General features: G+C 46.9%; 1 protein-coding gene across 1 annotated transcript; it reads right to left on the bottom strand.

The window, feature by feature from the left end:
- Nucleotides 1-491: 491 nt before the first annotated feature.
- On the bottom strand, nt 492-12434 carry adhfe1 (alcohol dehydrogenase iron containing 1). Its single transcript, XM_030403123.1, has 14 exons — nt 12307-12434; nt 9500-9537; nt 9207-9256; nt 8969-9022; nt 8417-8571; nt 7964-8160; nt 7689-7766; nt 7192-7297; nt 3317-3469; nt 2168-2266; nt 1981-2059; nt 1745-1841; nt 1274-1431; nt 492-753 (listed from the first exon to the last, which is right to left on the bottom strand). The coding sequence occupies exons 1-14, from the start codon at nt 12357-12359 to the stop codon at nt 670-672; spliced, it is 1401 nt and encodes a 466-aa protein (XP_030258983.1). The 5' UTR covers nt 12360-12434; the 3' UTR covers nt 492-669.
- Nucleotides 12435-12807: the final 373 nt, after the last annotated feature.

Here is a 12807-nt window from a genome sequence, read left to right as displayed (position 1 = left end):
CCTGATAATGTAATCTCATTACATGTATCCTGTTCCTCCTGGAGCCCGCTGACGGAGTGCAGCAGTGACCGTCATTGAAAATCAAAGCTGAAGTGAAAACATTTCATTTTCTTCTTCACTGATCAATAAACTGATGGCTTTACTAAATGAATCATCAGTTAGTCTGTTCTTTGAGTTCAGCCTGTTAAATGTCAATACTTTCTCATTTTAGGATCTTTAATTTTTAATCAGATGTTCAGTAATGAATCAACTGAAGGATGCTAATATTATGGGATGTTTGAGAGTGTGCATGTTTAAACTGTCTCTCAACCCTTAAACTTTGTCAAAGATCCATTAAATATTCATATTTTGTGGTTTCTTTCATCCTGTGACAGAAAATCAAACAACCGATCGATCAGTTCCTGTGATCAGCCCTGAAAACACACACACACACACACACACACACACACACACACACACACACACACACACACACACACACACACACAGAGTTGTGTTCACAGCCTTTATTCACATCTTTCAGTTAATATTAAATCCATATTTTCATTGATCAGACATCTGCAGCGGGCGCAGCAACAACTAGTAGCTGTTAGAAGAACTGCAGCTCAGCACAGAACAGACCTGAGATCAGTTCAACAGGGACGGAGTGTTAGTTTAGTGTGCGTGTGCTCAGTAGAGCTTCATGGACGCCTCAAACAGCTGACTCAGGTCCTCCTCGCTGTGCTCTCTGGGGGACAGTTTGGTGACTCGCTCCTGCAGACAGACCACATTAACAAACCTCTTCATTAACAAACCTCTTCATTAACAAACCTCTTCATTAACAAACCTCTTCATTAACAAACCTCTTCATTAACAAACCTCTTCATTAACATTCAGCAGTTATAAACATCACATGGAGACTTGATCTGAATGACTGAGGCTGTCGTTAGGACTGACATCTGAACTCTTCCATTACTGACACATTAATGAAACCACTTCATCTTTATCGTCCTTAAAAGGATCAAAGAGGTTTAATAATCAATCAGTTCACCTGTGATAATGAATTAAAGGAGTTTCATCATCTCAGTGTTTCAGATGTTTCCATGTTGCAGCTCGTTAGGTCACGACCTCAGGCTGCTTTCATTATTAAACCATCTGAATGTACTAAAGTTAACAGTGTAACTTCATTAACGAGCCACGGCGAGTGTAATCATTAATGGTCTCTGAGCACCACATTCAGTTCCAGGGTCACGGCCGATGACATCATGGTTCTGCAGGTGTGACTGGAGCTCACCTGAGGGATGGTTCCCTTCACCAGAGCCGGGATGTCGTCCTTGGTGTAGCCCAGCGCTCCCAGCCCGTCCTCCACCTGCATGTCGAACAGGAACTGACGCAGCGTGTCGGCCAGAACGGCACCAGCATCCTCCCTCTTCACCTGCCGGATGTCTGCACCTGAACGCAGCACAGAGGGACGATGATGTCACAGGTGACCAGGTGAAAGACAGAAGGAGCTTCGACGCGTCTCGTTTACACTTCACACTTCTGCTCGGTGTGAACACGTCATGGAGATCCAGCCGAGCGTTAACACGAGGAAACTGTATAAAACACACATTTGATAAACACGAGGATGAAACCTGAAGATCTTCTGTCTCCACCTGACCAGCAACAATCTACACCGTCGCTCAGCAGCACCGTGTGTTTCATATGTTCATCCAACAGATCACCTGAGCTGCTAATACATCACTGTTCTACTGTGAGCAGGTACCGAGGATCTCTGCAGCCTCCAGGTGGCGCTCTGGACACATCGGGGCTGTGAAGTTAAAGACGGCCGGAGAGGTGACGACCACAGAGAGACCATGAGGCTGAGGACGCACACACACACACACACACACACACACACACACTTCTGATCAGGGTGACTAACAACAATCCAAAGCATTATCAATACTCTAATGATGTCATGTAATGATGTCATGTGTGGGCTGCAGGTCCAGCACTCACCACCAGGGGGTGCTCCGCACTGTAGTCTTTGGCTAAGAAGGACTTGACGTTCCCGGCGACCGGATACGACATCCCGTGACTGCGACGACACACACGAGTCATCAGACACTTAGTGAGTGTTTCTCACTGGAGGAAAGTCTTCACGTGTAACTGGATGAATTCAATTCAGACAGTAAACTCGTCTCACCACAGGTGAACTCCTGCGTTTCCAAAGCCGATGCCGGCGAACACACTGGCCAGGTGCATGCTGGACCGGGCCTCCAGGTCCTCGGGGTCCCGCACCGCTCTGCAAACAACATATACAGTAAATAAGGTTTGATAGTATTTTATTTACAGCACAGCTCTTTGTGAACAGGTGATCATGTTTATTTTATGTTGGACAGGCAGACAGACAGGCAGACAGACAGACAGGCAGACAGACAGGCAGACAGACAGGCAGGCAGGCAGACAGGCAGACAGACACAGACAGGCAGACAGAGAGACACAGACAGACAGACAGACAGACAGGCAGGCAGACAGGCAGACAGACAGACAGGCAGGCAGACAGACAGGCAGGCAGACAGACAGACAGGCAGACAGGCAGACAGGCAGACACAGACAGGCAGACAGACAGGCAGACAGACACAGACAGACAGACAGGCAGGCAGACAGACAGACAGACAGACAGGCAGGCAGGCAGACAGACAGACAGGCAGGCAGAAAGACAGGCAGAAAGACAGGCAGACAGGCAGGCAGACAGGCAGACAGGCAGGCAGACAGGCAGCCAGACAGACAGGCAGACAGACAGGCAGACAGGCAGACAGGCAGGCAGACAGACAGACAGACAGGCAGACAGGCAGGCAGACAGACAGACAGACAGGCAGGCAGACAGGCAGACAGGCAGGCAGACAGGCAGACAGACAGGCAGGCAGACAGACAGGCAGGCAGGCAGACAGACAGGCAGGCAGGCAGGCAGACAGGCAGGCAGACAGGCAGACAGGCAGACAGGCAGACACAGACAGGCAGACAGACAGGCAGACAGACACAGACAGACAGGCAGGCAGACAGACAGACAGGCAGGCAGACAGGCAGACAGGCAGGCAGGCAGACAGGCAGGCAGACAGACAGACAGGCAGACAGACAGGCAGGCAGGCAGACAAGCAGGCAGGCAGACAGACAGGCAGGCAGACAGGCAGGCAGGCAGACAGGCAGACAGACAGGCAGACAGACAGCCAGACAGGCAGGCAGACAGGCAGGCAGACAGGCAGACAGACAGCCAGACAGGCAGGCAGACAGGCGGTCCCGTCAGCGAGCAGAACCTGCTCAGGTTCTGTGCGAGTCACAGTCGGACCGTCACCTCTTCATGTACTTGGCGAGCACGTTGAGGGCGTGGCGGGACCACACGTCACTGATGGGGTTGCTGCCCTGGTAGGTGGGGCGGTTGATGGGGTTGGGGGGGCAGGGCGCCCTCTGGTGGTAGGGCAGAGCGGTGTACGACTCCAGAGCGTGACTGACGGAGGGAAACACACTCATAATACTCAGATACTCTCATCAGCACTGAGGGAAGTAACTGAGTACTTTTACTAGAGTATGACTGTTGGTGCTTTAAGGTACTCTGATAAACAGTAAACCTGAAACATTTCAAGCTCATTAAAAAGAATAAAACACATTATACCATGGTCTGGGGGAATACTGGATTCTGATTGGCTGCAGGGTGTCCCCTGATATATGGACACCTACTAAGTAGTTCCAGTCAGATTGACTGTTCACCGCTGTAAATCAATGCGCTAGCTGGCATATCAAATCTGAATATGTTATTTCCAGCACTGAGTGCAGTCTGACTGTCAGTCCTTCAGTGTCTTGTCCTCTGAACACCACAGGGTGGCGACTGTAACACACAAGCTGCAGAAAGTTCACTTCCCCTCTAAACTTACTGATACCTGAATAATCTCACATCCCGTTCACTGTTCAGCTCTCTGCTTCAGGCTGCGGCCACAGTAACGTTACACACGGCCGGTCATTTGTTCCTGAAAATCTTGATATTGATTTGGGGACAATGACATGACTGGTTAGCTAGCTAATCGTGTTAGCTAGCTAGCTAATCGTGTTAGCTAGCTAATCATGTTAGCTAGCATACTGTCAGATTATATTTACTGTTTGTCAACCGTATGCAATGTTATTGACTTTGAATCTTGCTAGCATAGCGTTAGCTTTCTGGCTCATGGCTGAGCGGACTAGAATATCTCCCGTTGCCAAGTCGTATCTATGGTCCGTCCTGTTTACTGGAGGAGTGAACAACGTCTCCGTTGCATAAGAATCTTACGGGAGAGTAATGATCGTTCCAGGTATTAGTCAAACCCTCAGGCGTTACCAGGGAAACTAAGTTATGGCTTGTGAAAAACTTTATATTTAGATTGTAAAACGCATGAAAATGTAAATTAATGGTCCGAATTTCTTTTCTTTGGCAAGTGACCATGGAATAAGCGGGATAAAGCCCGATGAGGTGTCCATAAACAGAAGTTAATGGACTTCTTAGGCCTCCGCGTCGTCCATTAACTCCTGTTTATGGACACCTCGTCGGGCATTATCCCTTACTTAAATAACAAAGTAAAAATATACTTTAGTATTTTAGTTGATTAGACAGTAAACAGATCAACTCCTGATTGTAACTTTTCAACATGATCAGTAACTGACGAGTGTAGGCCTGGGCGATAAACTGAAAATTTACCGATACCGAAATTTACGACGATAACCGACGTCATTTTGTCCATGTCGGTATATTCGGTGTCATAGGCATAACATCCACTAGGGTCAGGGGACATGTTAGGTTCACTTGATTAATCTACCCCGGCGTATACCGATGTGCTTATTTTACATCAATTTGATGGCAAACTCCGCCCGCTGATGCAACACCAGCTATGCCAGGTTAGTAATCAAGTGAACCCACTCTCGCTGTGAGACGCGGACAGTTAGTGTAATGATGCTGCGTTCAAAGGCTGCAACAGGCCACTGTCTTTGGCTGGGCCGGTCCATTGACCATTGACCAAAATGACAAAACTAGTAACGCGTTACCGGCATCACTGATTGTGTAGCTTAAGTGCAACATGGAGCATGAAGATGTAAAGGAAAAAATAAAAACAGTAGAATTAACTTTGAGCAAGTTTGGAGGAAAATTGGAGGTGTGACTGTGGACCCATTTTAAACAAGTCGTGATAATAACATGTGTCGGCTTTGTCGAGTGCATTAAGTGCGGCACTTGTTGCATTATTCATTAAGATTTCTGTAGTTCAAACAACTCGCAATTGTAGTCGAGAACGTCAGTTATAACAGCCCACGTATTAAACTGTTGTCGGGTTTAAATCAGTCTCGGGCTCATAATTACATTCAGTGTGTCGGGCCGGGCTCGGACACAACGTGCACGGGCTCGGACACAACATGCACGGGCTCGGACACAACGTGCACGGGCTCGGGTCGGGCTCGGACACAACGTGCACGGGCTCGGACACAACGTGCACGGGCTCGGACACAACGTGCACGGGCTCGGGTCGGGCTCGGACACAACGTGCACGGGCTCGGGTCGGGCTCGGACACAACGTGCACGGGCTCGGACACAACGTGCACGGGCTCGGGTCGGGCTCGGACACAACGTGCACGGGCTCGGGTCGGGCTTGATTATAAGCTCTACTCGGGTCCAGCCGCGACTTTACTGAGGTTCACCCAGTGTGAGCAGCAGGAGGACGGTCAGCTCACCTCCCAGAACATGGCACTGAATCACTGGAAACTGATTTAGTGACTGTCATCAAATTACTTAGCATAAATATATTAATACAAAATAATTGCAGTTCTTTCAGTATCTTCCATGTCATGTGGCCCAGTGACTCCAGCAGCAGATTGTATTAGTAAACTGGATGAATGAGACACAGTTATGCTTATTGTACTCTAGTGCTTCATCTATTTTATATGAATATTAATATGCAGAAATCTTGATTTTTTTCTCAATAGCTTCCATGTCATGTGACCCTCTGACTTCTGAAACAGATTCTGTGTCTATCAAAAATATATAATGATAAAGAAAATAGTGGTAAAAAAAGTTCTCTAAGAGGTTAACATATTATTAAGCAGCAATATCAACTTCTCTACTATTTTGTCTCATGTCTTAGATTCTGATTCTGAAGTCCTCAAAATGTTTATTTATTTACATCCAACCTCTTCCACCACCTGCAGTACAACCACGTGATTCAATTCCAAGAAATAAAAAAAGCGAGAAGCTTAGAATTTGTTTATAAGGGACTGTATATTTTATACTTTTAAACCTGTTCAGTTGTCATTTCAAGTAATCTGTGCCTATCAGTTGTTCAATCGTGTGCTTATCAGTTGTTCTTAACTAAATAAATAATATAAATCTTAACTACAATGTAGTTTTACAGTCCTTTAAAGTGGCATTTCTGTAAATACACAGGATTTTTTTCCCTTTTTTTTTTAGGTGCGGGGGGGGGGGGGGGGGGGGGGGGGGGGTACTTATCGTTCATTTATCGTTATTGAGGTGAGTTGCTCGTGATATTGATTTGAGGCCATATCGCCCAGCTCTAGACGAGTGTATTGATCATCTGTCAGAGCTTCTGATCTTAAAGGTGCAGTATGCAACATTCTGTCACCTGCCTGATTCACACGCAGTCAAACAGGTACAGCAGCATGTTGCTAGAGGAACCGCTAACTGCTGCCATTAGCTAGTTAGCCAGTTAGTTGTGCAGTTAGCATGCTAACGAGCTAGCTACAGCAAATATCTCTGCATCTTTGATTCCTCTGTGCTGAACTCCATCCTCCAGAACAGTTCTGTGCGGACCCTTCAGCAGCTCTGGACTCTGGACGGGTCTCAGGAACACGTTGACTCCCGTGTTGAGTGTGTTAAAGGTCACAGTGAGTCTGAGGCGCCGAGTCGTCACGCTGCAGGAGCCCGACGACTGCTAACCACCCACAGCTTCTCACACAGGCGCAACACAACACAACACAACTCAACACAACACAACACACACAATCCTCCTGTTGAATTTAGCACGAGTGTCCACGTGCGTGATGACGTCAGCGCGTGCGTGATGATGTCACCTCTGTCTGGAGGCTCTTTACAGGGAACACGCAGTATGAGATCAGATGTTCGTGTTGAGGTGATCAGAAGTCAAACATTCAGATGTGATTTATCTTGATCAATATTAATGGCGTGATCGATGAACTGACCAGAGGACGTCGAAGCCGCTGTTGGCGGCGACTCTCTCGGGCATGCTCAGTGTGTGCCTCGGGTCCACGATGCCCAGGATGGGTCTGATGGCTCTGTTGGCGATACCTGAACACCGACAACCAATCAGAGCTCAGCCTGACACTCTGATGTCACCACTGTCATTCACACGTCAGCCTGTTTGATGACTGTTTGTCCCTCTGAGCTTCCATACTTCTGTCTAAGTTTAAAGGGACAGTCTGTCTTTTCTGGAGACATCAACAAAGATCCTCATTGGCTGAAAAACACATTGTTTTCCTGACGGAACAAACAAACTGACCTTAAAGGACGACAAAAAAATTAGCATTTTATTTTGTTAATATATGCGGCGGACCCTGCCACCTAATTGTCCTGTGACAACAGCTGGTTTGCACCTCAGATTACCTCATTAATACTGTAAATATTCAAAAGGCTGTGACTCATCAGAGGACACGTCTCAGCTGGGGACTGAAGTCTTTACCAGTTTTGGTTTTCAGAGGCTCGTAGTCAAAGATGGCGGATCCGGTGGTCTCGCTGCCGGTCCCTGCGGTCGTCGGCACTGAAGGACAAAGTGAATGAGACGGAGATCTTTACTGTCGCTGAAGACGTTTCACAGCTCCACAGTTCACAGTTTACAGATTTAAAGGAAAAGGAGCAGAACAGTCGGATCGAGACGTTCAATCGTTTCTTTATTACGTCTCCATCAACACGCCTCATCAGCCTGGGCTGTTATCTCGGCAACCCCTGAGTTTTTACCTGCGATGAGCGGCTTCAGAGGGGCGGTGACCACCTTCCCTTTACCGATCGGAGCGTTGACGAAGTCCAGGAAGTCGGCGTCGGGATGACACGAGTACAGATTGGCTGCTTTACACGTGTCAATCACAGAGCCGCCGCCCACCGCCAAGAACACGTCAAACGAGTGGTTTTTAGCAAACGTGATGGCGTCTTTAAAACTGGAACACACACACACACACACACATTTCTTCTTCATGAATCAAACTTTATTTAAACATCTTTCAAACTAATTGATTGAAGAAGCTTCACCAGTGAACAACATTAAGAGACAAATGAAGAAACGTTAATGAAATAAAGTGAAACACATTAAACATTCGTCAGATTCTGTCTGGACTTCATTATAGCGGTGCACCTGACAGCCAATCAGAGCGCAGGATGTCTCCTGGCTGCAGCTCACCTGTCGGTGCGTCTCACCTGGTGTCGGTGGGTTCCACCCGCACGTTGTCGTACACTTTGTACTTGACTCCGCTCTTGGCCAGAGACTCGAGGACGGCCTTCATCGGAGGCAGCAGGGACAGGTTCTTATCCGTCATCAGACACACGTTCTGGGCCCCGAGGTTCTGCAGGTCCTGCAGGAGAACCGGAGAACAGCCACAGTCAGCTCAGTGTGATCGGACCGAACCTTTACCTTCATCTTCTCCACAGATAACTCCAGACTGTCAGAAAGCGACCTGTCGGCTGTCAGTCACTCCTGGAACCTGTGATCACCTGACGCTGTGCAACAAGGACGACGTTATAAACATCAAACATTTTTAACTGGGTTAATGTCACACTTTAAAAACATCCAACGGTGTGTTCAATAAGATGAGCTATTAGCATGTAGCGATCAGTCCACCTTAATAAGGTGGACTGGAGAGAAATAACCTCGTTAGAAACATAAACTTCAGTTATTGTTGAATAACTTCAGCTGCTCAGTGATGCGTGTTAACGATGATGATGATGATGATGATGATGACGTGTGGTTACCATGCCGATCTCTCGGGTCACTCCGTCTCCATATCGGATGTTGGAACTCGCCATCTGACAGAAACAATAAAACTGATTGTTTAGAGTTTTTAAGTTTAAACTTAAGTGTCATAATGTTTCTACCTTTAAACACTTTTAATAAGAGAACTTATGAATGAACCAGGTGTCCGTCACTGGTCCTCAGCTCACTGGCTTTACTGCTAAAATCTACTTTTGGAACAGAGGCTGGTGGAGTTACCTCGAAGGCGTAGTCCGTTTTCCGCACGGTGCAGGTCACAGCTCCAGCACCTGCAGGAAAAACACCTGATCATACCTGTGTGTGGATCAATGATCAGCTGATTGTATAAATAGATAGAATTAGAATTACTTTAATGATCCCAGACTGGGAAATTATTTAATTATCCATCACTGATCCAGATCAATCAATCAATCAATCAATCAATCATCTATAAAACTGTTGAAACAAATAATTCAGTGATTATTAACAGTGACGAAGCAGACACGACTGTGTGTGTGTGTGTGTGTGTGTACCTTGGTGGAAGGTGTTGGAGTGAGCGGGACATCTGCACCTGTCACACAGAACGTCAACATTAAATATTCATCCTGACAAGCTGTCACAGCTGACAGCTTACATGTCACTGTTTCTAAACAGGGCGTTTTTCTTGGCTGCGTTAAAAAAGGGCCAACACTGAGAGTATACCCACTCCTCAGGACCACTACACCACTGCCGTGAGGTGTGAGTGGGCGAGTGAGAGTGAGGGAGCGTGCGGACAGAGGGACTGAATGGGAGAGGAAGGAGAAGCTAAAGGAGAAGCTAAAGGAGAAGCTAAAGGAGAAGCTAAAGGAGAAGCTAAAGGAGCAGCTAAAGGAGCAGCTAAAGGAGCAGCTAAAGGAGCAGCTAAAGGAGAAGCTAAAGGAGCAGCTAAAGGAGAAGCTAAAGGAGAAGCTAAAGGAGCAGCTAAAGGAGCAGCTAAAGGAGAAGCTAAAGGAGAAGCTAAAGGAGCAGCTAAAGGAGAAGCTAAAGGAGAAGCTAAAGGAGCAGCTAAAGGAGAAGCTAAAGGAGCAGCTAAAGGAGCAGCTAAAGGAGCAGCTAAAGGAGAAGCTAAAGGAGCAGCTAAAGGAGAAGCTAAAGGAGAAGCTAAAGGAGCAGCTAAAGGAGAAGCTAAAGGAGAAGCTAAAGGAGCAGCTAAAGGAGAAGCTAAAGGAGAAGCTAAAGGAGAAGCTAAAGGAGCAGCTAAAGGAGCAGCTAAAGGAGAAGCTAAAGGAGCAGCTAAAGGAGAAGCTAAAGGAGAAGCTAAAGGAGCAGCTAAAGGAGAAGCTAAAGGAGAAGCTAAAGGAGCAGCTAAAGGAGAAGCTAAAGGAGCAGCTAAAGGAGAAGCTAAAGGAGAAGCTAAAGGAGCAGCTAAAGGAGAAGCTAAAGGAGAAGCTAAAGGAGCAGCTAAAGGAGCAGCTAAAGGAGAAGCTAAAGGAGCAGCTAAAGGAGCAGCAGCAGCAACAAAGTGTACAGTACAGTCTGCAGTCTGGCTGTGAATAAAGGCGACGGCTCCTCCAGATGCAGCAAAGCTCTCTGCTATTATTTCCCGACCAGCTTAACACGTGAAGGTGTTCACCCCGCAGGTAAACACAAACTTCGGCCCTGGAGGAAATCATCTCCCCTGTGCTTCCAGACCACGGTCCGGGAGCAGAACAGGAACGGTGTAACACCATGCTGTGGTTTGACTGGCTGTAGCTAATAGCTACGGGCTTAGCTAGTAGCTACGTTAGAGGAGGTCGACTCGCAGCACTTCTACACGTGTGGTTTTTCCGCTTGGCAAGCCGACCGGACATGACATGTGGGCGTGGCAGCATCGACGATTCCATTTTTTGATTCAAAGTTCGAGATTGTGACTTAATTTCGATCGATTTAAAATCGAAATCGTGACACCCTTAGCTATCAGCCAATCACATTAGCCGTGTCACAGTTCAGGGTCTGCACACTTCCAGACTTCTGTGGCCCTGCAGGCCGCGTCAGCGTTTGTTAAATGGGACGGTCTGCCCTTCACAGCATTTCCTGGTTGCATCACCAGGTGTTCCCGCCTCTACCTGTACGTCACTATTTCTGCAGCACAGGTCCGTGAAAGTGACAAGAAGAGTAAAGTTTGACTGTCAGATCTGTTTCAGCTCCAGGAATAACTGATTTCCTTTTTAATCCTCCTCCATGTGGAAGAAGAGGAGAAGCTGCTCTGAGTCTGTTCATCTTGGTCCATTTATGTACATGAAGTAAAGACAGTCTCTAACATCTCCACAGTCACAATACGATATAAAACACAAGTCAACCTCTGAACCTCTAACGTTTGAAAGTGAAGGCTTTACTTCCAAAGGCATCAAGCTGATTACCAGCGTATTCTAACTGAAATGTGGAGGTTTTAATGTTCCTTGAAGTTTAACATATCTGGCGTTGGATGTTCAAATGAGTAAAAACTGAGTATAAACTCAATACTTACATTTAAATACGAGATCTGCACCACTTGAGGTCGCATTTATTTATTTATTTATTTATTTATTTATTTATTTATTCATTCTCTTCGGTTGCGCAAAGAATCTTGGGATATGTGAGACCACGAAGTGTAGTAGCGGTGCACACTCCAAAAACAGGTAAAAGTAGTGCGCGTTGTGGGTGCATTATGAGAACACTTTGAATTGGGACACCCTTCGCCGCGGCACAGTGACGTAATCGCACTTCAAATGCGCACTCGAAGTGTGCAGACCCTGAACTGGGACACAGCCACAGATTGATCAGCAGGAGTTACAACATACTGATTAACCATCAGGTGTGTGTGCGTGCGTGCGTGCGCGTTGCCGGTCCGGTCCAGTTCGACAGATCGCTGCAGGTGAAGAGCCATCGACCGTCTGCTCACCGCGTCACACTGAACCGGGACGGAAAGTTACTGATTTACTTCTCTCGATGTGAAGAATCCGAGGAGACACGAGGCACATGTTCCTTTGTGAAAGCAGTTTAAAGTACAAACCAACAGTCACAGTGTGTCACATGTCCGCCGAATCTTCAAACACTTTCTCCTCAACAATAGAATGTAAGCTGGTGAGCTGTGCATGGCGCAGGACGGAAACCTGCGAGGAAGTACTTTAAAAACGCCAGATTTTTGAATGAAGTTTGGTTTGACCTTCTGTTCCCACACAGAAAAACAAGGGGCGGTCCTGCAGCTGAGACGTCGATGCAGCCTCCAACTTTAACTTTAACTCAGCTGCACGTCACTTTAACTTTAACTCACCTGCACGTCACTTTAACTTTAACTCACCTGCACGTCACTTCTCTATTAATGACCGGAGATGAAACTTACGCGGCACGCTCGAGCTGTCTGAGCAGGTGGACGACTCGGTCCCGTCCTGCCATGTTTGCTGGGTCAACTGAGGTTCGAAGCAGCTGCTGCTCACAGTTAGATACTGTGACGTCAAGTAAACAACCCTGGACACACTGCTTCCGCCTCCGCATTTCAAAATAAAGGCCGCACACATCATCCAGCCATCAATAATGACGTCACTGAGGAGTTAGGTTTAAATGTTTTAACAAAAAGTGTAATATTCCTTTTAATTAATGAAATAACGTAAAACTGTCCTTAAAGCTGCAGTCTGGAGTTTTGAGAGTAAAGTGGACCTAGAACCTTAGAATGAAACAGCTCCCAGGTCAGTCCTTCTTCTTCTCTGCCTTCTAAGCCCCTCCCACAGAGAGCAAGTTTGTAACCACGGTAACAGAGGAAACCAGATAACCAAGATGGCGCATTCAAAATGACATCAACAACAACAACATAAGCCCTGATTGTTCTTTTTCTGATCAATACAAC

Source organism: Sparus aurata, chromosome 21 (genome assembly GCF_900880675.1).
Source record: "Sparus aurata chromosome 21, fSpaAur1.1, whole genome shotgun sequence".
NCBI lineage: Eukaryota > Metazoa > Chordata > Actinopteri > Spariformes > Sparidae > Sparus > Sparus aurata.
The sequence above is the reverse complement of the archived record's forward strand: the minus strand, read 5'-3'. Positions and strand labels throughout refer to the sequence as shown.